The 24038-nt window shown below is 40.3% G+C and overlaps 1 protein-coding gene across 2 annotated transcripts in view; it reads left to right on the top strand.

Annotated features, from left to right (window-relative positions):
• The first annotated feature begins 17963 nt into the window (after positions 1-17963).
• Positions 17964-24038, top strand: part of EMCN (endomucin) — a 53965-nt gene continuing 47890 nt past the window's right edge. For both annotated transcript variants that reach the window (XM_051619402.1, XM_051619403.1), the window contains exon 1: positions 17964-18117. In XM_051619402.1, coding sequence (XP_051475362.1) covers positions 18057-18117 — 61 coding nt within the window. In that variant the 5' untranslated portion in view covers positions 17964-18056. The remainder of the gene's footprint in view (positions 18118-24038) is intronic.

Consider the following 24038-nt stretch of genomic DNA (forward strand, 5'->3'; position numbering starts at 1 on the left):
TAGAATCAGGTGGAAAAGACATTTTAGTTATGTGTCTGCTTTTTTTAATGGAACTCTTGTGTATGCAGTCCCTTCTACTCTTATCATGTACCACTGGAGTCTGAACTGTGGCTTAACATGTTTAAATCTCCAATCTGTGCTTCTTGAGGATGAAGAATAGCGGTTTTTCTGCCTGTCCTAGGAAGAAAGCATATCAAAGCTATTAGTTGTGGTGGCAGCATGCTTACTTTAGACATCTACTATCTTAGAAATAACTGGAGAGAATTATTGACTGTGATTTATACTTGTGTGACTGAAAAAAAGAAAATCAATTAGTGCTGGCCATTGCATGGCCCTGAGCAAGTCATACATAGGCAACAGAGCCTATCAGTTCTTTTAGGGTTGCAAATTATCCAGCTTGGACAATACTTTTTAGTATTCGGAAAAAAATTCTGCTAGGAAAATTCCTTCAGGACAGAGCTTGGAGTCTCTGATTTGGGAATAGAAGGGCTGCAACAAGAAAAGAAAAATGAAAGAATGAAGCTCAACCACTGTTTTAACTGAAAAGTTGCTCTTGAAACTGAAAAATGACAGTATTTTGCATTGAAACATTTATTTACTTTAAAAGATATCAACATACAAATTAGCACAATAATGATGCACATCCCTTATGTATGTGATATCACATCCTGAGTCACTTGAAGTAAGGGAAGTCAGTGGGATTTGGAAATGAGTGAGAACTGAAGTGTGACTCGGGTCTTCCACCTGTAGGGATAGGCAGTGTTGCCACAGGTACCATGAGCCAGTTTTGGAGTGAGTGATCTCAGGTAACCAACTAAAGTGAGGAGCTCCTTACTCTGTTTAGAAGAAAAACTAGCTGATTTTCTCCCTTCTACAAAATATCTAAGTGATGGAATTGGAGCAGACAGAAGTTTACTGACAAGTTGTGTCAGTCTGAAATAAGAATAGAGCAAGGCGTTTCTTCCCAAGAGTGAGAAGCTGCAACATACAACACCACATACAGTTCATACAGTGTAGTCAGGTCTGTATGTGCCCTTCAACAGCTCCAGTGGTATTGTCTTAAGCTCTGCTGCTCTACTGGACCTATGATGGACAACAAGTCAGATATGAATCTTAGCAGTGGCTCCAATGTCCTATGATAGTTATGTAGAACCCATGGGTATATGATTCTTCCTTGTGTCCTGCCCTGCTGTTCAGGCCAGGGCTATAGCTACCCTTCACTTTTACAATCATTATAAAAAAAATCTTGTGCATAGTTAGTTTCAGTATCTCAAATAGTGATTTGGAGGAAAATATGTGGAAATTATGCTTCACAATTAGGTGTGATCCATAATTCACGGAATTACGGAGAACCAGATGTATTACTTACCTGTCCTGGCTTAGCAGTTTCTATCTTACTCACATCACTCCTGAAACCTCTGTTTACAAAACATAATGTCTTTTTCTTTTTTTTTTCATTCACTGCTTGAGTGCTGTGTCTAAAGAACCTTGAAGAGCTGCATAGAGAAAAATAATTTTATCAGTTTTCTTTTGAAAGATTTGGAAAAAGAAGCAGAGAGAATTCCTGAGAGGCTGCAGGAATTCAAGACTAAAGTGCAGAGGAGTCATAGAGGAAGGCTCACAGTTATGGATCTGTCTCTGCTTCACATTGCTGGGATCTCAATGAAAACAGTTTCACTGATTTTGCTGAGAGCTAAGCCATGTCCTTTTACTAGATAGGGTGATATTATACCACTGGAAACTGGGTAATAATACTCCAGAACTGAATATATAGATCTTTGGATACAGGGAAAACTCTGGGCAACAGGCTATGGGATCCTGTTCAATAGAGGGGAAATAGGGCATTTGGATCATTCTTGCAATGCAAGTAAAGTATGTAGGAACCTAAGGGCAGCTCTAGCTTCCATTGAACTCAGTAGCTGTTTTGCCTTGGCTCTTAACAGGGCAAGTGTTACAGCAATCAAGGGTAGGTTTTGCCCCTTTGCACATTATTGAGATAATTCCAATTGATTTTAGATAGTGAGGAATTATGCCACTCACTTTGTAACACAGAAATAATGTTTGGCCTGTTTTGTGTAAAACTGCTTCACGTGAAGAGCCAAGATTTAAAACGAAAAATGAGTTGAAAAAGCAATTCATTGAAACTGTGGAGCTGCTTTTATATGTATTTATATGTTAAAACTTTATTTTGAAATAGTCTCACTGAGCTTTCAGATGCTGTTTGAAGATAAAAAGAAGACTAAGGGTGGCATTTTCAGCAGGGTTTTATCCTGTTCCTTCTCAAGTCAATTGGATTTCCACACAGGCAGGTCAGGGAAGGGTTGTAGAGAGAGAACAAAATCTAAATGAAAGCTCACTTACAGCCCTCAGTCCAGTGGGAACTACTTCAGCCAAAAATGTTAAAGGGGGTCATCATTTCTATAATTTTTCTATGGCTGACTTCAACGATACATCTAAATACTGCTATTTCCATGACTAGTTATAAAACCACATTGATAGTTAGAGCTTAATGCACATGAAGCTTGAAAAAGCTGTTCCACCACCTTGAACAATTCTTGATCTCGCTTGTTAAAATTATCCCATATATTATTGAACTAGTGCAGCTAAAAGATGCCTTGGAGAAATCCTGTATGACAGCTCAGAGAAGAAAACACCTTTCAGATGTATTTAAAATTTGCATTTTCTTGTTCTACAGCATGCTTTTGTAGCAGCTAATCTGAGCTGGTATTCTATCACCTTGTTTCTCAGGCACACAGAATAGAGAGGTCTGTTAGGCTGTGAAAGTAAGACAAGGTTGGAAACCACATGGTTGCTGCATGCTTGTCTGCTGCAGGGTTCATTGGAGGAGAGTGCTGAGTACCACTTAAAATGTGAGGTATTCCCCAGAGAGCCCTAGGCAGTGTGGGTGTCTGCAGAGGAAGGCCAGTGCTGGTGTTGCTGCTTCTCTCACATGGAAGGTGGGTAACAGGCTCGTGAGTCTATCTTGTGTTGAGCATTACTTGATTGCAGCACTACACACACTACTGTGCAGACTCGTCCAGTAAAGCTCTAGCTGGAGATGAAAGGAAGGAAACCAATGAATCACCAAGAATCAGTGCTCAGCCCTTCCTGCTTTCTTTTGAGAGGTTTTGTTAAGCCTCTGACCAACGAAAGAACTGAAAGCACACATAAAGCCCTGGTAACTTCTACGGGGCTCTGCTTTAAGCAAAACAGAGCTGGAGTGTCTTCACAGGTGTAATAATGTTTGCTCATATAACCTCCTTTGCTTCTATATTATTCTGCTCTTTAATCTCCACCAAACCAGCCACAGTAGCAAAAAACAAGCTCATTTTGCATTTCAGCTACTGCAGTTATCTTCCACTAAGTAGTTCTTATGAGTTTACTAACTTTATTTTACCAACAAGCATGGTGAAGCAAAAGTCAGGATGTGGCCATCCCTGAATGCACAGTAAGAGACTTCCATGCATGGCAGCACTCCAAGGGGAGCCCTTGAAAGTTGATCTGCAAAGGTTCTTAACTTCGTACTTGGGCACAAGCGTGCACTAAAGTCCACGAAGTAACTGTGTATGGGTGAGCTCTCGAGGATACAGTTTCAACAGCAAACTGCATTTGTTCACTTAATCTATGCTGTCTCACATTGGCTTCCTCATTTTCTTCATCACCCAGCTGGCTCTGCTGCAGTGGATTTCAGAGGATCAGTAGTTCTAGGAGATAAACCCAAAGCCATTCTACAAAGTAGAAGCTGCATTCTCTTGTGAAAATATTTTCTCCTTTTATCTAAAGGATGCTTAAGGGTTTAAGATGGCATCAATTGCATTTTAATATTTGTTTTGTAATCTTTCTAATCTCTTCTAATCTGCAAGCAAAAGCATTTGCCACCTTTCTCTACTCTCTAAGTAGGGTTTTCTCAAGAAACCTTCTTCCTCATGCTATATTTAGTGCCTCTTTGGATTAATTCCCATTAATTTATGACCAGTCAACACTATAATCCCACAATCCATGTTGAAGTCCTTCAGAGGCTAACTTTCATTAATTCCTTTAGATTTACAAGTCTTACAGTAAATTCAATTAAGGAATTCAGAATGATTCTTACTCTTTCTAAAATGATTCAAATGTAGTCACTAAAAGGTATCTGGACAGAAAAAAAATGTAGTATGTTCACTCTGAGGACACATGGAGACAAAAGTTGCCCTGGTCTGTAAGGAATCAATTAAGACAAATCAGTGCAAGGTGTTTTGAGAATAGCCTAAAAGGACATAAAAGGCTGACCTACTTAAAATAAAAATCAACTTCTAAAAGAGGTTAGTGAAATGGTTACAGCTCTTGTGTATAGGTGAGGTTTGAGAAAATAAGGGTGTTATTACATTTTTATTACAAAAGAGGACTTTCTAGGAATTGAGTTTCACACTTGGTTTTGATTTGTGCTTCTAGTTTGGCTTTGGCTTCTGCTTAAGATTTAGGCTAAGTCCTGGGTTCAAGCATAGCTGGGCCTTGGAGTTACGCTTTCTGTGTTCCAGAGGGTCTTGACAAGGAAAATATTTCTTTTAAAGTAGTAAATTAAGATAGTTTATTTTTATCTTCCAATTCCCTGTAGGGCATCCTGTTACCAGTTACATAGAAGAGACAAACCCTCTTTTTCCACAGTGAAAGGCAAGTAGTTTTGGCAGCTGAAATAGAGGAGATCCCAGGGGCCTCAGGGATCCCTTGTCTCGCAGAAGGAATGATACCCCTGCATGGGCTCAAAGCTACATGAGAGCTGGTGGAGCCATACTGGAGCTAGGCAGACAGACAGACCACAAGTGGCATTTCCATAGTGTAGATAACGAGATGGAGGAAAGGAGGCAACTGTGGGAAATGCGGCAAGACTTCAGGCAACTTCACAAGCAGCTGGAGGGAGGAGAGGAAGCAAGGCTGCAGTCCTGTGCTAATTCTGGTGCTTGAGGCTCCACTATGGGCCCTGCCATCCTTCCTGTCCTCCACCTACAGAATAACTGCAGCAATGGTGAGGTTTGTGTCTAAAATGGAACTAGAAAATTAGAGCCCTTCTGATTTTGTGTTTGACCTGGAAGTAGAACTCTAACAATAACTAAAAAACCTAGTGCTCTTATTTGTCCTTGTTTGAGAATGCACAGCCAAGATTTCAGGCTTGAGAAACTAAATTAAGCTCCTAAACCCCACATTTAGGTGTCTAAATAAACTACTTTCCCAGAAACTACTGGGTGATTACCAGTAGCAAGATCAAGCTACTAATCTTGGTGACTAAAAGGGATTTAGGAGCCTAACATTAGACACTCACTTTTGAAGCATGCTGACGTTGAGTTTTAGCCCATTTCTGATTTTTTTTTTTTTTTGAGAAGTTTTCTTCCAAATGGAAGCCTGAGACTGCTAGGTTCTCGATGTCTTGTGTTAATAAATGGCATTTGCAAAACATTTGCTCTCATCCATGCCACAGCTCATCATCCAACACGACAGGAGTTGAGACATACTGGCTGAAGGCTGCCAGCAGCTCTCCCTGCTTTTACTGACCAAGGAAATGCATTTGGCTAAAGGTGATAACTGCATTAAACTGAAGGAGAACTTTATCAGTTGAATAAGCCCAGATTTTCAACATCTGAAGTGATTTTCCATAGGAACTTGAGAAGGTGTGTCAGCCACCTACAGAAGTGTGAGCACTGTCTTCATATTCTGGCCAATTATTTCTCTTGGCTTTATGATCTCCGAAAGAATAATTTGGCTAGTGGGACCTTAGTTGTGTAGGTTTGCCAGGTAGTCATATGGTCAGAACCCACTCCAGCTGAGTATATACTGCACTGGCTGTTGTATAACGCAGAAACATATGAGTTATCAGTGCAAGTACAAAGGGGAGAAGTAAATGTGCAACAGAGAGAGGTGGGGGGAAACAAACAGAATCAAAGCTTGTTGCAGAGAAATGGAAGGCATGTAAAAATATTGAGGAAAAAAATTAGGAGTCTTGCATTAATGAAAGCAAGACAGAAATAAGTGTTTGGCTGAGTCTTTTTGCTCCATGGGGTTATGAGAGGTGCATAAACCAGGGACAACTGGCCAAGGACGTGTAGGTGCCTTCTCTGTTAATTACCATGACAAGTCTATATGCAATGGGGTCTCTCTTTTGTTACTCTAACAGTTGGGCTCTCAGGTATCTGCAGGTCACATTAACAAGGTCAGGTTTGGATGTAAGTGACAGCTGATTCCTGTATAAAGAGCAGCTGAGTTGCAGAAGGGAAATATCAGGTGCTTCAGTTGACATGTAGATCCTATCTAGCTTACCTTTTAAAGCAGAAGTGATGTGTGCTTCTTGTTCCGTGCCCTGCTACTTAGTATTGCTTATACTCAATTGTTTTCATGCACAGTGAATGTCACAGGCCAATGGTTCAGCAGCTTCACAACTAACTCAATCCTAGATCTGATGTGATGGAAAATTCCTGTTGTTGGCGGTATTGTTTCTAACTTGCAGGTTCTGTTCTCTCCCATAAATCTGGCTAATGCTCAATGGAATTAAAAACAATCCCTCTTCCATGTAGTTCCCATTCTGAGTGAGGCCCAAATATTAATATATATAGGAATGCAATATGAGGCTGGAGTAGGATGCAGAAGATTTGCAGAATATAGAAATACAGAACTTCTATTCACATGCCACTGGTCGTTCTCCAGGGCCTGAGTCTATGAACACTTGCATATGTCACTTTGTATGTTAGGAAGTCCAGCTGAATTTAGTAGGAATAATTATTATGCACTCAAATTACAGATTTGTTGATCTGTCACTAAAATTAGTGTAGAATGTGTATGAGCAGAATTTTCCAAAGTGATCAGCCCTAAGTTTTGGGTTTTTTAATTGACTTAACTGGGAGCACAGTTAGGCTGGTCTGGAAGGGTTTGAACAGTCTGCCCTGTAACTTTGGCTAGAGAGCAGATCTGGCCAGATTTAAGGGCAGATCTGGTCTGGCTGAACACCAGAAGACATTATTTTCAGTTAAATTCCTCAGCAAAGATTGCTGTTTACTCTCCAAAATATGTACTGAATGGATATATATCACCAGCTCTGAAGATGATAAAATGTTTAAAAAAAAAAAAAAAATCAAATTAATCTTTCAAAAAAAAAGTAGAAAAACTCACTAAATAGTCAGCTTGATAAATGTATTCCATCAGCTCCACTGTTTGAAAGATTTTGTGGAAAAAAAGCCATTTTAGAAAGGGAATAAAGCACAAATATGGCCTGAAAGAAGCATTTTTGCAATGCAATTGCAAACGATGTCAGTAACCAGTAATCTAGTCTGGATGAAGGTACCTCCCAGTCATTATTATTCTTGAAGGATTTTGTGACTCTTCCTGTTGTTCTGTGATGGGTGGCTCAGTGACTCACCTCGGGGCCTCACAGCCAAACAACAGGATCCCAGGGAAATGAAGGCTTTTTAACACCAGTTGCTACCCGAGGGATTGAAGTGCAGGAGCCCTTCTTCCCCCTGCCCCAAAGCAAGGAGTGATTGCTATAAGCTAGTTGAACAGAGACCACAGCAGAGAGGCTGGCTGTAGATTGTCAGTGAGGTATTGCTCCTTTTTTTCCCTTGCTCATTGATACTCTGTTGGGGCAGTACTAATGTTCACATGTTACTTCCTGAAACACGTGCACCTTACAATGTTTTTTTTCTTTCAAGTACTGAGCTGATCCAGTCTTAGCTGTACAGCAGATCCCAGCATTAGGTTATACAGTGACTTCCAGCAGCTATAAGCTATGTTAAACAGTCTCTTCTTGTAGAGCTCTGTTGTGCAACTAAGATGACAAAAAAGGGTCATGCCAATTAAATTAAATAAAAAACTTGTTTCCTCAATGAGTACTTGAACAATTGCCAACACTTTACATTTCTGCTTATGTGAATGAAGCTATTCTGCAAAACTGAAATTTCTGTCAGTACAATAATACCCCTACAAAGTAGGAGTTCTGTGCTATCATGAATCTGCTTCAGTAAATGTGATGATAACAAGAAGTCACTTCACAGGTTTTGGCTATTTCTACCCATCTGTTGTTAATAGGTGGATTTGATAGTCTATGTATGAGGACTTGCCACCCCAGCTAGCCCTTGACAGGCTTTGCATTTCATCTTATCACTGTAATGGACTAACCCTCAGGCTCCCAGCTATGGTTTACACATGCAGGCTGTAAATAGACTTCTGTATCTGTGGGTGATGACAAAAGCTAATTAATAGTTAATAAATTGATACATGATAATTTTCCAGCTTGAAATTCTACTTCATAGACTCTCAGGACAGCAAGGGCCTTAAAGGAATGGGAGTCAAGATATCTGCCACAAACCATTGTGCATTATTTCTGACAGATATTTAACCTCTTTTTACATGCTCCTGGAGATGGTGATAATGCCTGTCTTCAGTGAAACTATTAAAAAAGTAGAAAGTCAGATTAAAACAATACACCATAGTTTTATTGAGTGCTTACTTCCTTCATTAATGTGATTAAGGTACTCAGCCTGAAACTGCAGTTGTGTGGACTGCATTGTCCCAGCCTTGTCATTGTTCCTCCCTTTTTCCTCCTGCCCCCATCCCTCATGAAACAAAACCAGCGAGGCTGTAGAAGCAATTGATGTCCACCTGCTATTCCCAGCACTGAGCAAAAATGAAACCAAGTATTAACTTTAGTGTCTGAAGTGCTGAACTTCAGTGCGTAACTACAGTTGATTTACTGGAGCACACTGGGGTTTTGCTTTTCAGCTGAGCTATGGGGATTAACAGTCTCCTAACCTGATCCAATTGTAAAGGAAAATACATTGTATTAACTTGTTGGAGCATAGTATATAGGTTGTATGTGGTCCTGTTCTTCATGGAGACATGTAGGAGAAAAGTAATTTTTTAAAAAACTGTTCTTTGCCTAGACATCTTCTCATTGTATCCCAAATATACTTGCCTCCAAATGTGCATTTTTTCATGTTCAGTTGAGATACTGTGTTTTTGCTGCAAACACACATGGTGCTGATGTCCCTGAGCATAGTTTTATAACTCCTAATATGTGACAGCATATACCATAAAGTTCCTTTTAAAGGCTGATTGGCATAATATGTAGTCGTTAACAGTTTTTCGTTACTACAAGCATTTTATATTGCTGAACAGTCCTAAGTAAAGTACCTGGCAGTACAGAATACTCATAGTCCATTTTTGTCTGTTTTTTTGCATGGGTTTTTTTCCCCTTAAAAAAGTTGTAGTCTTATCCCAGCTGTCTGGAACAAAAATTTAGATGAGTGTAAGCAGAAAGTAATGTGAATCAGTGCATTCCTTGTGACAAACAGTCCAACAGTATGACAAATCACCAAAAGCAGGTATGTGTAAAAAATGTTGTGCATTTTCCAGCTATCTGTGGATGATCTGAAATACTTGCTTTTATCAGGTGCCTAAGATGCTTTTCTTTTCAGTCGGCTACTTGCTGCTTAACTGTTACATGCTGTGAAAAGCATTTAGTCCCTTCTACTTTGCTGCATACATTGGAAAGTAGAAATGCAGGGAGCAGGAAAATGTGTATGATATCTGTGAAGGAACAGATATGCAGTCTGGTAGGAAGCTGAAATGCTGGGGGTATATTTTGGCACAGAGATATTACCCACTTTTCTTGGTGACGTTGTTTCCTTATCAGACTGGCCATGCATTGTATTTTGCATGTGTCAAAAAGTGCTTGCCAGAAGGACCCGTTCTGATAGCGACAACAGGAAGTCTGAAATACACCAAAGGAATGAAGGCTTGGGAAGCCAGACACTGAGAAGCAGCAGTAATAGTTATTGTGGATAAGGAGGTTAAGCCACAAAGAGTTCAGGCCTATCAGTGCTGGAACTTGGATTGGAGGAAATGATAGATAGCTGGGGGGTGGGGAAAGAAAAATCACAAGGAAAAATGCCAAGCAGAGAGGAGCTGTCTTAAGCTCAAGAGCAGCTCTGTGCAACAAAATGTCTCCTAGGCCTTGTCTTGGAGTATAACTTAGTCTCAAATTAATAAGATGTGAATTCTGGCTTCTTACGAGTTCTAGAAAAAGCGGTTCATTCTGAATTGTCTCTCTACCTCACTTCTGTGACAGAATAAGAGATGCAGGAAATGAGAGTGCTGGCCCGGCAATTTCTACATACTCTCTATCTGCTCAACATTAAATTCTGCAGAGCTGCCAAATCTCCTATAAGTCTCCCTTTTTCCAGCCCCACGTCCAGGAGCTCAGAAGCTTCCAAGATCCTCTAAGAACTAGCCCAAACCCCTCAGATCTCACAGTGTTAGGAAATAGAAACCAAACTGGGCCAAGAGGAATATGGACAAGTTTTTTTTTCAGTGGCTTCTTTTGTAAGTGGATGAAAACATAGGTTTATAATAGATGCTGGGATACTTGCATTGGCCACAGTGTTGGCTGCTGAGCAAGTTATAATACTGTGTTGTATTTAGCTACAACAGGCTCTTTATAAACAGGTATTTTACAGTGTTTTAAGATGTTCTGTTCTGGCACTAGTGGTCTGAAAACAAAGCTGACTCTGTTAAAAACTATAGCTTAGACAGACCAATGCACAGAATATCCCATCATGGGACTGCTGGGAAACCTGATACATTTTTCCACTGCTCGTGCAGAGAAAACCAAATGCAGAAGAGAAGCCACAGAAACTCAGCTCTGAGCAGAAGTTTAATGTCCAACATCTTCCCTAGGAAAAATGACAAGTATTGTTGGCACAGGAAGTACATCTCACTTTTCAGTATTGAGGTCCACTGCAGTCTTATACTGCTGCTTATTTTTTAACCAAGCCCAAGAAGAGTGAGCTCATTGCATTTTGCCACAACAGAGATGAGATCTATGTCTGGCTAGATTGATAGTGGCTGGATTTGTTCAGCCTTTTGGAAACTTAAGGCATGTTTCGAACACTTCTGTTTTGTTTCCTCTGAGACAGGCAACTGTATAATCACTCCATGGGTTTCAAATAACATGAGAAACTGAGACTGACTCACTGTTTCCCATTTCATTAGCTCAGGACAGGATGCACAGCCTATAAACACATTCTGCTCAAGTCTTTACATGACATGAAGTTCCTTGCTCTAAGTTTGCAAGCCCACCATTTTTTATATCCCTAGAGTGACAGTTTATGGTCTTTCTCTTTCAGCTCTCCTGACTCCCTGTATGTAAGCATCAACTATGTATGACCTGGGGCAGCAGTGTCTTCCTCTCCCTATTTTTTCTCTCTGTCACTGTAGTTATACTTAAGCTTCTCTTTGACCAGCAAGATTGAAATATCTATAAATCAGTAACTCACCAATAGGTAACAAATGGATGTAGAATGGTGTCCTTAAAAGGACTTGGCTGTTAAGTAGCATATTGCAACTCCAAGTAAGGAGCTCACAAAGTCAAGAGACAACCACAGGATGACTAGTCAACAAAAACAACCAAGTACACAGCTTTTCAAATACATAACCAAGATGTGAGTAACTCCTGAAGCCAGTGAATCAGGTCATCAAGTATACAGTAAATTGGTGTCCTTCCATTAAAATATATTGTCTCCTGAATTAGGAAATAAGGACTGAGCACAAAAACGAGACTGCCTTTATTGATACCCAAGACTCATGAGATGGTGAAATAAACTGTGGCTTGGGAAGGAAACAGTTTTGGGAACAGGAACAAGAAACACACAGGCTCAGAGCCCTAGAGGCTCTTGTTTTGCTAGCCACAGCAAATGCAGTGTGCAATAAGAGGGAGATGGACAGAGGTAGCTCAGGACTGTAAATCTGCTGTACCCTTTTGACAGTGATACGTATCTACTGAATACTTCCACCATAAAACATCCTTTCAAATCTGACACTCTAGCAGAATGGCAACTACATTTCTGCAAATAATGTCCTGACTTGGATCAATTGCAAATGAATAAGCATTGAACTAGTTCCTTCAAATATATATTCACTCCCTGAAGCACATCAGTGGAGTTCCAGGTATGAAAGAGTAGGAAAAACCTGCTCTGCAGTAATGGATTACCCTTACAGGGTCTGTTGGTATTGCAAATAAGCAATACTCAAGCCTGATGGCGAGAGTTGCAGTAATTCCATTTGATCTGGCCTTGAAAATGTCTTTCATAAAAAGAGTACTAAATACTAACTAAATGCATTTTGGTCTTTAGTGCCTACGTAAAGGCATCTAGGCACTTAGAGATTTCATGGAATTTTTCACATTAACGGCTGGCTCTGAGATAGATCAATAAAATTTAAGCTTTTCTGTGCTACAAATAAAGGGTGGCTATCTTGGTTTTTTTAAGCATTTAAATACATTTGTGAGTCTGATCATCCATATTTTTAGTCTTATTGTGTGCAGAGGAATTTGGGCACTGACATTTCTATTCCCTGAGATGTTTAAATACTTCCATAAAAAAATTAAGAAACAAAAGTCTACATTTAAAAATGTCCCTCAACGTGAATTTTCACGGTAACTTCTATACATGACCATCAAAATGTCTTGGGTTTGTACTGCTGCTATATTCAAGTTCTTTGGAGTTCTACCTTACATTAAACTTTTAATATATGTAATAGACTAAAACAAGTACTTTTAAAAAGGGCAGAAAGCACAACTAAACAATGTATTTCTACACTGTTGCAACTACATATTTCAATGTAAATTTACCCTGCTTATGGGGATATAAACAAATGTACAGATAAGTCATAAGTAATTTCTGACACACTACATCAAAAGAAGCGAGGCCAGCAAGTCAAGGGAGGTGATTCTCCCCCTCTGCTAGGCTCTTGTGAGACCCGCCAGTAGTGTTCAATTCTGAAGCCCCCAATGTAAGAAGAATATGAAGCTCCTGGAGTGAGTCCAGAGAAGGGCCACGAAGATGATGAGAGGGCTGGAGCACCTCTTCTGTGAGGACAGGCTGCGAGAGTTGGGGTTGTTCAGCCTGGAGAAAAGAAGGCTCTGGGGAGACCTCACAGTGGCCTTCCAGTGCCTGAAGGGGGGCCTGGAGGAAAGCTGGGGAGGGGCTTTTTACAGGCCATGTGGTGATTGAACAAGGGGGAACAGTTTTAAACTGGAAGAGGGGAGATCTAGATTAGACATTTGGAAGAAATTCTTTAGTGTGGGAGTGGTGAGACACTGGAACAAGTTGCCCAGGGAAGCAGTAGATGCCCTCTCTCTGTAAGTGTTCAAGGCCAGGATGGATGGGGCTTTGAGCAACCTGGTCTAGTGGGAGTTGTCCCTGCCCATGCAGGGAGGTTGGATCTAGATGAGCTTTAAGGTCCCTTCTGACCTAAACCATTCTATGAATATGGGATTGTTTCAGATATATTTGCTGAAATACCAATGTAGAAAAACAACCAGAAATTGAGATTATCTTGCTCTTTCTCTGTCATTCTGCTATAAGAGTTAAAATAATTATCAGTGGAAGGGATAGCAAGCATCAGTGGGAAAGGCCAGCAAATGTTTCTTCACTTTAGTAAATCATCAAAGAGGGTGTATCTTTTTATTTTTGCTTTTGTAAAGACTTTGACAAAATTACTCTTTGCACCTATATTGGAAAATTCCAGTAGCCCACAGCAAGGCAGCATGGCTGTCCATATTATTTCTCATCTTATGCAGTGGTGCTTCAAGAATATTGAACAATATGTAAAAATTTTACATTCTCTAAATCTGAAGAGGATTATTTGAACCTCATAGGAGAACTGTGCATTGAAAGGCAATGTTTTGCTCCAAGCAATGTGAACTAAGAAAGAATATATAAATATAGCCTGAGACCAATAAATCTGTAACTGCAAATCCACTGTGGTAGCAAATGGTTTCCCTTTAATAATGAAATACCACACCAGCAAAAAGAAACATATAACTCAGGCTACCCCTACCATTATTGGGCTACAAAATAATAGTATTTTAAAACAGTTTTTTCATTCTCTGGAGTGCTCTTTGGTCATATTTCAAGTTTTCTTCTGCAACTAGGAGGGCTAAAATCTTACTTGAAAAAATGTGGAAACTGAGACTGTCGCACAGTCATTTTTTCTGGGGCTCAAACTGAAGCACCAATTTTCTAGCACGGTAGTAATACTACAGTTGGCAGCAGTACCAATGACCAAATTTCTCTTTATAAAACAAAGCACAAATTGGCACTGAAGCTAAGTTTCTTGGTTTGAGGAAGGAAAGAAAAATATTTATTCTATAAAGGAAAACTTACTTGCTCGTCAGGAGAATAAGAGATTTCTGTTCAGTGAACACACAGAGGAATAATCTTTTCCTACAAAAATCACTGGTATTAAAACCTTAAGTTATTTGTTTTTGAAGGGAAAAATAATAATCTTTCCATTGACACGAGTTGTGAGACCCTCTCTTCTAAAGCTCATATACTGCAAGCCAGAAGCTGTAGCTCAGGTTTGGCCAGAGTTTTTCTTTCAGTGATTTACTTGACCTGCTTCCCTTCTATTCCTATTATTCCTTACTGTGTGCTCCTGCTATCCATGCCAAGTTTGATCTAGCAAAAGCTACCTGCCTTTGATGTTGATGTTAGTTAGAGGGGCACAGCTCTCTTGATGCTTCAGGGAATCAGTAAGTGTCCGTAGGACTCTCTGAGGTGCAGTTTGAGTTGCATGACATGGTGTAAGGCAAAGACAGTTGGCCCTTTCTTTCCCTCCCAACCCCTTGCAGGAGGTAAGGGATCCTTTTCCACACTTGTACCTGCAATATGGGTAGCTACTGCAGAGCTGCAACACCCAGTGCCCTTTCTGCCTTCAGGGAGTTGCCGGTAACCACCACTGTCATCATCTTCAGCAGCAGCAGTGCACTGAGGACTCCTAGACATGCTGCTACTCAGATGAACAGGCCAAAACTGAATTAGTTCACTCTTAGGCATTCAGATAGTTTTTATCGGTCTCAAGGATCCTGTCCCTCAGACCTCTTAGATTTTGCACAGGTTTCATTTCAGTCAATAAAATAATAGACGTAGACAGGCTGGAGAGTTGGGCGGGGAGAAACTTAATGAAATGTTCCTCAGGGCTCAGTCTTGGGACCGTTTCTGTTTAACATCTTTATTGATGATCTTGATAAGGACACAGAGTGTATCATCAGTAAGTTTGCAGATGACACCAAGCTAGGCGGGAGCGTTGATCTGCATGAGGATGGGGAGGCTCTGCAGAGAGACTTGGATAGATTGGATCATTGGGCTAAAGTTAATGGTATGGGCTTCAACAATAGGCTGCCCAGGGAGATGGTTGAGTCATCATCCCTGGATGTGTTTAAGGGTCATTTGGATGTGGTGTTGGTGGATATGGTTTTGGGGAGAACTTTGTAGAGTAGGGATGATGGCTTGACTTGGTGATTCCAAGGGTCTTTTCCAACCTGAATGGTTCTATGATTCTATGAAATACAGTAAGGGCAAGTGCAGAGTCTTGCATCTGGGAAAGAACAACCCCATGTACAAGTATAGGCTGGAGACTGACCTGTTGGAGAGCAGTGCAGGGGAAAGGGACCTGGGGGTCCTGGTGGACAGAAGGATGACCATAAGCCAGCAGTGTGCCCTTGCGGCCAAGAAGGCCAGCAGCATCCTGGGATGTGTTAAAAGGGGTGTGGTTGGTAGGTGGAGAGAGGTTCTCCTCCCCCTCTACTCTGTCCTGGTGAGGCCACGTCTGGAGTATTGTGTCCAGTTCTGGGCCTCTCAGTTCAAGAATAACAGGGAACTGCTTGAAAGACTCCAGCGCAGAGCCACAAAGATGATTGAGGCAGTGGAACATCTCCCTTGCAAAGAAAGGCTGAGGGAGCTGGGCCTCTTTAGTTTGGAGGAGACTGAGGGGCAACCTCATCAATGTTTATAAATACATAAAGGGCGAGTGTCAGGAGGATGGAGCCAGGTTCATCTCAGTGCTGTCTAGTGATAGGATGAGGGGCAACAGGTGCAAACTGGAGCATAGGATGTTCCACATAAACATGAGGAAAAACTTCTTTACTGTGAGAGTGACAGAGCACTGGAACAGGCTGCCCAGAGAGGTTGTGGAGTCTCCTTTGCAGGAGACATTCAAAACCCGCCTGGACACGTTCCTGTGTGATGTGCTCTAGGTGATCCTGCTCTGGCAGGGGGGTTAGATTCAATGATCTTTCAAGGTCCCTTCCAACCCCTAAGATTCTGTGATTCTGTGAATATTCCTTTCTGTATCCTTATTCAGAATTAACATTTTGGGTAGTGCTTTGGCAAAGCAATAAATAAAAGGTTAGAGTCCCGCTTACAGCATCAGAAGCAGCACTAACCTGGTATGAATTCACTCTGTTCAGATTTATCTTTTTGCTCAAAGGCTTTCTGCTGCAGTAGCTACTGCTTTTCTAGCCCATTCTAACTTTAGGTCTTATGTCAGCACAAAGCTAGCAAAAAAGCAGAGCACTGGTGCTAACTCCCTGTCACATGCTTCGATCAACTTGACAAAAGTGTCACAGTGTGGTCCACCTCTATTCTGAGTCAAGTTTGTATTACTATGTAATCCTTTCCAATGATGGTGAAAACAACATCTTGCTAAGGAGAACTTTACATGTTTGCACCTCTCATGGGTGCAGATACACACATTTGTCCAAATCAAGTGCCCTAAATCCATTGTGTACCATCAGGTTTCTATTGAGCACCAGCTCCTGTTATTTGTAATGTATTTGCAGAGGATATGTCAGAGTCTTAAGATGTAGAAATGTAATTTCTTAACTAAACAAAAGTTATTCCACACATGACACTGAGCTACTACCATTTTCCTCATCCCATGAATAAAACAGTACCATTGTTGGAAGCACTGTGGTTGAGCTCCTGCATGTGAAGCTATTAAAAAACTTCCCATTATAGTGAGAAACAGTCATGAGGGAAAAAAAAAATTAATGACTACAGTAAGTAGGGTTGACTGTTTCATGAGTCAGGCTGTTTGTGAGGTCAGTTTTTCTGCCAGATTTGCCTGAGAGTTGAGAGAGGAGATGAGCAAACATAAGGCATTGCATTCTAGTTGTGGTTGAAGTTTTGTGATTAATTACCATCAGCTGCCTCAAATCATTAAGGCACAGAGAACAAGAGTGTTATGAGATCATGTTTTGATAGCCTTTAACTTTAGTGCTCTGATTGGTTTTTTTCCACAGAAGTCAGAGAAGTGGCTGTGAGAAGGAGGGATACCAAAGTTTCCCAGGTCAGCAGGTCCTGAAGAAAGAGATTCTACACTGGCTTCTACAGCCCAGGTAAGAAGCTTACTCTGGGGACTACATTCCCATCCCATGGCACAGCAAATACTTATACAGAATAATAAAATAACCTTTCTATTACCAATGGAGCAGATACAGTCAAGGCTAGTTGCAGCTCTTCAAATACTAATTAAAAAAAAGCCCAATTTTCATTTACAGAATAAAACCACACACCCCATCCCTAACTCTGCTGGGCTCAGAGCCTCTCTGTGCGAAGGCACCTGGCTTGAGTAATTTCCCTGCCCTGTGCTAGTGGCCTCTTGCATCCTCTTGGTTGCAGGACAGCAGCTCTCTCAGGGAAGCACTCTCTATGCCTTTAATATGAAGCAGCTGTGATTTTCAACAAAGCCACTTTACACAACACAAAGAAGAGCCAGGTGAGGGCTCCTTGTTGCTTGCTTTACTCCTCTGCTCCTGGTTGTGTTATCCCCCACTACCTGGGCTCCATTGCTGCTCATAAATGTTCCTTTTAAAAGTATCCACAGCCACAGTATGGAAGTTGGTGATGTATAGCATATTCTAAAGAATTACTTGCCTCTGTTCAAAAACCTTCCTGACCTTGCGGCTGAAGAAGAACAAAATAATGTATTAACAAAAACATGGTTCACTGCCAAAGAAAAGGAGTTCCTGTAAGGACTGAAACAATAAATCTCCACACTGAACTCCCAGAGGGAGTATGTTGTGTTTCCTCCTGTTCTTTATCAAGGTCCCCAAAATAAGCAGGAATGGGCAGTGACTAGGCACAGTCTCTCCACACCTTTTTCCATGGAGTAATTAAGGCCTGCCTCAGAGTGAGAGAGCACTCCCTGCCCAGCTGTGCAAAGGAGAGCTGAGAGCACCACCACCACCAAGCATGAAGCTCCTGGACATTGCCTTCTTTTTCCTAGCTGTACTCTGTGTTTGTATTGTGGGAGGTAAGTTCTTTGGCTTTTTTTTTTTTTCTTTTTAATAGACTTGACACATTTGTGGGGTGTTTTGTGAGCAGAAGGGTTAGCTGTCAGTAGCTGGATGCTTTTTTTCGTTAGTTTTGTGGTGTTCTTTTTGTTTTTTAGTGCAGTTATTGAAAGACTGTGTGTTGGAGAAGAAGGTACTAACTGGTAGTTATACCAGTGTTATATGTGTTCTGTGAAAAACTTTCCTGCCATTGTATTTTTGTGACAGTTCTTTCTAGGTGTCATGAAGCTCCTCAGTCTGAGAGGAGTTAAAAACAAAGGGTTTTCTGTTCTGTTTTTCTTATTTGAAATAAAGCATCTTTTCAAGAGATGGCTTTAAGGGGTTAGCTGAAATGTCTGTCAGATTTTGCAAAAACTACTTTTGCCAATCAGATCTATCCTGATGGATTTCCCTGGTACTATGCCAACAATAAGTTGGGCCAAGAGTATCTGTCAGAAATTATCTTAGTTTTGTCCCACAGATACAGGGGCTTACAGCATTTATCAAGTGTCAAATGAGAGATGCAAGCCTAGAGGTGATACTAGTTACTGAGTGCAGTATATTTTAAAAGCGATTCTCAAATGCATAGATTTAATCAAACTTTGTGGTGTTCATGTTGTCACTGAATTGCTGTTTTCATTACTCATCAGCTTGAAAGATCATGCTTTTACAGTGGAATTAACTACTAAAACCTGAAAGGGTGAGAGAAACTGTAACAAGAGCCAAAGTCTATCATCACCTTTGTAAAAAATCTGCTCTTTATCTGTACTTTCATTTGCTGGCCCATTGGTGTTAATATTTATAACCAGTGCTTCTACAAATGCCTGTGGATTGCCTGTAACAGATTTTATGAACCTGAAGTTTAAGAATTGATAATACTAGATTAACTGATCTAAAAAAAAGTTAGTCAACTTTTGCTCAGATTATGTGTTAAAATCTAGGAAGGTCTTTTGTGATGTAGCTTATGGTATTGCTTGTGCTCAGTGCTGTTAGAAAAAAAAAATCAATAAAATAGATTAAAAATAAGATTGTGACACAGAAAGAACTGCTTTTAAAACTATGTACAGTAAGTACAAGACCTTAAAGTCTGTGTTGAGGTACTATTTATTTTCTGTCTGCTAGTTCTAGTAAAAATAGCCTTCCTGTTATTGTTAAACCTTTAATTTCACAACTTTTGAAAAGCAAAGTGGAGTTTGATCAAAAGGAGCATATTTAACACAGCAGTCCCTAAAGATTATCAGATGGCAACATGTAAAGGTGGGAGGATTTCTGTCGATTTTATACAGTCCTTTCTTTAAAAAGAATTTTTCCTCCTCTGCATTGTTTGAACAGGGCAGAAGTGATAACAGTGAGTAGGCAAATTTCATATAGGATGCATTTGCTCTGAGCAGTTTTGGTTTTGTAGAAGTGTGTGGGGTTTTTTAATATTTATTGCAAAGCAAAATTTCACACAGTAGTGAAATTCTGTTGGCAAATTCACATTATAAAATGAAGAATAAGTGTGGGGAAATCTGGAGCATGTATTTATCTACTTTGTGAAAGTAAAATAACAATCTGGTCAGGCTTCCTTCAGGCTACCCTGTGCATCACCTCTTAAGACAGAATCAGTTTTAATGTCTGTTACATGATGCTGGACCGAAGTTTCTGGATTTAAACTGTTTGTGTTTGCTAAAGTGTCCTGGGTATCGGGGTTGTAACAGCAGGATCTTACAATCTGAAGACAGGAATGGATGGTAAGGAGGCTTAACATCAGTGTCCCTTATGCTCAGTCTCCCTTTTTTTGAGCATTGGAGACAGCAGCAAGACATTTCTCCAGTTGCTTAGAAACACTTTTAGTATTTTAAAATTATGCTCAGTGAAATTTAGAGAAGGTGAAATCACACCCCAGCATTTTAATACTCCCTCCCCCAGATTTTGGGGTAGTTTGTCTTCAAAGCTTGTCCACACATTGCTTGTCTTGGTTTCTTCACATAATGCACACAAGGTGCTTGTCTTTGTATATTTTGTAAATCATGCAGAAGTGGACAAGGATATTTGCACTATGGTTAGTAAAGAACATACCAAGTCTCCTGCGGGGCTTCCAAATTTCATGCCTTGTCTTTGGCCTGTATACTCGTGGTGCTTTCTTGATAGTTTTCTAATTAATTTTATGATCTTGCATCGTCAGAAGTCTCTAATAGTTTGGCGGGATCAACCCTCTCTCAGCAAATTACTAGAGGCTCAGTTATGTACAGATGCAGAGGTCAGTAGCCTCCTGACACACTGTCCCTCCTCCTGAGGCTTTTCTCAACCCTTTGAGAGATAAATGACATAGAAGTTCCTTGATGCTCATCTCAAGGTGCTCAGTTCTCCTGACATACTGACCTTCATTCTTTCCTGCTCCAAAACATGTCTCAGATAGAAATGCTTTCTGGGTTGGTTCACAGCATTTCCAGCTTTAAACAACAGCACTGGAATGGGTGAAAGAATATATTGCCAAAGAATAGTAATCAAATATAAATGCTCTTGAGTCTGCATTAAGATGTAATTACTTTTAAAATGTGTAAAAGTGAAATTTTCTCTTCTAGAAGGAGAGAAATTACCATGTGCTTATAATTTAAGTGTTTAGAGGTTATATCTTCCTGTTCCTTGGTCTTGGTATACTGCATGGCTATGGCTACACAGCATAGCAGATGTCCTCTACAAAGTGCTTGTAGCATACCTCCACTTCCTTCTCACTCAGGCACCCAGGTTTCTTTCTGGCACTACTGATAGCAGAAAAAGAGTAGAGTTGTGCTCCTCCTTCCATCAGTCTGGATGTGTTCAAGCTACACAAGCAAATGTGGGAGCTGGAATGTACCAGCTGGCATTGCAGACGTAGAGTGGATGGGTTTATTAACGTCTGAGTAGTGACCCCTGTTGACAGCTAGCAGTACCTTTATCCAAGAGTGCTCTTGTCAAAAGTGGTGGTACTATGGAAAAACAAGGGTGTTTTTTGTTTTGGAAAGCTAGAAGCAAATCTTGGCACTGAGAGCCTGGTCCAAAGGCCAATGAAGCAATTTGGAGCTGTTCTGTTACATTGCAGATCAACTCTAAGTTACATGCTTCCCAATTCCTTTCCCTGTTAAGAGGATCTTGTGGAGCCTGGGACATCGTCCCAGCCCTACAACACAGAAGATCAATCCTGGCCCTCAGACTGATAGTTTGAAAAATTCCACTAGAACAAGGCTCCTGTAGTGATTACATACATTTGCAGCCACCTGAACTCTGCTCTTGTCAGTGTTAACTAGAGGAGATAGATAGGCTTTTCTGTCTTCTGTGCTCCCAGCTCACAGACTTCAGGTCTTTCTAAAAAAATCATTTTTAGAATGAAATACTAACTAAAACAATAGTGGCAGTTAAAGCTTTTGAATATGGTCTCCCCTCATTCTGGATGATTATTCATGGTTGTGCTCTGGGAGAGACCAGCAAGACACAGACTCTCACAGTTGGATCATTGTCTCATCTCTGAAAATTTGAGAAATGTGAATAGGCTTTAGGTGACTAGCTGCTTTTTCACACCTTTAGTTTCCTTGAACCCAAACTTTTAATGTCTTGAGAGTTTGCCTGTTATGAAAAAAAAAAAAAAAAAAAAAAAAGTTTTGAGTGTTTCTATTGTTCCTTGCAGTTTACAAGACTAGTATTCTCAAAAATCAGATTGTAGTGATGGAGCTTACCGTAGCCTTTAATTGAGTTTCTGTTCCTGTATAGATATTTTTTTTCCCCCTTTCTTTTTTCTCCCTTGCTGCCACATTCCATTCATTCATTATTGCTTTCTCATATTAGCCTTTCTTTGCCAAATGGATTTTAAAGGAGTGTTTATTACTGGACAGAAGAAAACTGCTTCTTCTAGCCCCAAGCCCAAATGCAAGTTTTCTGCATTTACTGAGGACAGAAGCAGATGGCTTGATACCTGCTTGATAAGGAGATGATGATTTGCAGCCAAAGTAAATATAAACTGAATTTGAAGGGCAAGTTGTCTGCAGCAGTCAGTTCCAAACCTGAGAATACATGATGCCATATAACATGCCCAAGAAATGGTTGTCTCTTCTGAAAATTTACCAGAACATTTTCTCTTTTATTTAGCTGTCTCTTTTATCTGGTTTATAAGGTAGACTTCTTACTCATCTTTATTCCTTTTTAAATTAGGAAAAAAGATCTGCTGAGGCTTATATTTTAGTTTGGTTTGGTGGGTTTTTTTCTAAATAGGGAAGGACCATGAATTTGGTGTCCTGTCGTTTACATGTCTGAGTCCTGTGTGAAAAATCTGCAGAAAAACAAATAAAAAATAAAATTTAAGAAACTCTTAATCTAGGGTATGGAGTATTTTTAACTGGTAGCATTTGGCAGCCAGGTTAACTTCATAGTCTAAATATGAGTAAGGTCCCACAGTAAAATCACATGGGAAAGACAACCTTATTACTTTTGTTCCTCATGAAGGAGAGTGGGGTGTTGTTTGTTTTTTGTGCTGAGACAACTCAAAGAAGACCCTTTAATGGTTTTATTTTGCAATTCTGTAAACAGAGAGACAATGTTGGATTTGTGTGTGTAGCAGCTGTTATTTTCAAACAGAAGTAATGAATTAAAGACCTGGCTCCTCTAGAAGACATTTACTTTTGGTTTCAGCTAGCACACTAAAAATCAATGTCCCAGATAAAAACAGATGTGTCAAAACCCTGAGTTGCACCATGTCCTGCCATGCAAGCCACCATTACTCTCCCAGCACCTGAGCTCTCAGGTAGCATTCATCTGTGAAAGTGGATCCTCGGATGCTGTAACAGCAGCGCACTGTGTCAGCCAGACCTACCTGCAATAGGAAAAGTGGTTTGACAATTTAATGTGATGCTGTTGCTGCACTGTACCTTCTGAACCTACCTCCCCATGTGAGAAAGCTGTACTCTTATGATCACTTGCTGATGTAATAGCTCTAAGGGAATAAAATTCATCAGGTGTCATCTGCTGGGGTATTGCCCCCTTGCATGAGAGGCAGAAAGGGGGTTGGAAGCCTCCTGATGCCACTCACACAGGTACTGGAGGCTGATCTGGAGGGGTGCAAGTTAATTCCAAATATATTTTTTTTTCTCAGCAGCTCCTTTCAGGCCAGGCTAACTAGCTAATGCTTGGAAGGTTATGCTTCAAACTAGTAACAGGGCAAGGATTTTCTGACTGCTTTTATGTGGAAAGTGGATGCTTGCTTGGCTTTGGTACAGGTGAAAATCCTATCTTACTTATCAATAGAGTATTTTACAACAATTTTTAATCTCTTTCTTCCAATGGCACTAACATGCTCCTGGGTGTTAGCTGCATGTTGTAGATAGCAATGCATCTCAGGTTGCTAAAATCACAGAGCAAGTGGCACATATTTTTGCATTTATCTGCTGTAACGTTTCTACCTTGTCTTATCACTCCAATGAAATTACACGTTTTGCCAAGATGGGAGCACTGTGCCAGCCGTGCTATCTGAAGATTTCTACAAGATACGGAATCATTCTAAAAAGCACACTCAGTTTGTCTCCATGTTGTGTTTTTCAGTGTGGTACTTGGTTTGAGAAGTGTCAGTGTAATCAAAACCTTAGGGTTACATTAATTAAATCATTGATTATATTAATGGGATGGTTAAACTTCCTGCAGAATTCTTCTTTCATGATCTTTAGCAGGAGATTAATACAATTTTTGGGCTTAACAGATTTGGCTGTTGAGGCAACAATAGATCAGAATGGCAAAAGCTTTGGATTTTAATTAGTCTGAGGAAAACAGTGCCAGGAGATTTACTTAACTTCCTGGCCAAAAATTCATTTACATTATTTTCCTCTGTAAAATACCTTACTTATTTGTTGAATCATGTTTTCATTGCATTATACTTATTTGAAGTTATCAGAGCCGC

This window comes from Apus apus, chromosome 4 (genome assembly GCF_020740795.1).
Source record: "Apus apus isolate bApuApu2 chromosome 4, bApuApu2.pri.cur, whole genome shotgun sequence".
NCBI lineage: Eukaryota > Metazoa > Chordata > Aves > Apodiformes > Apodidae > Apus > Apus apus.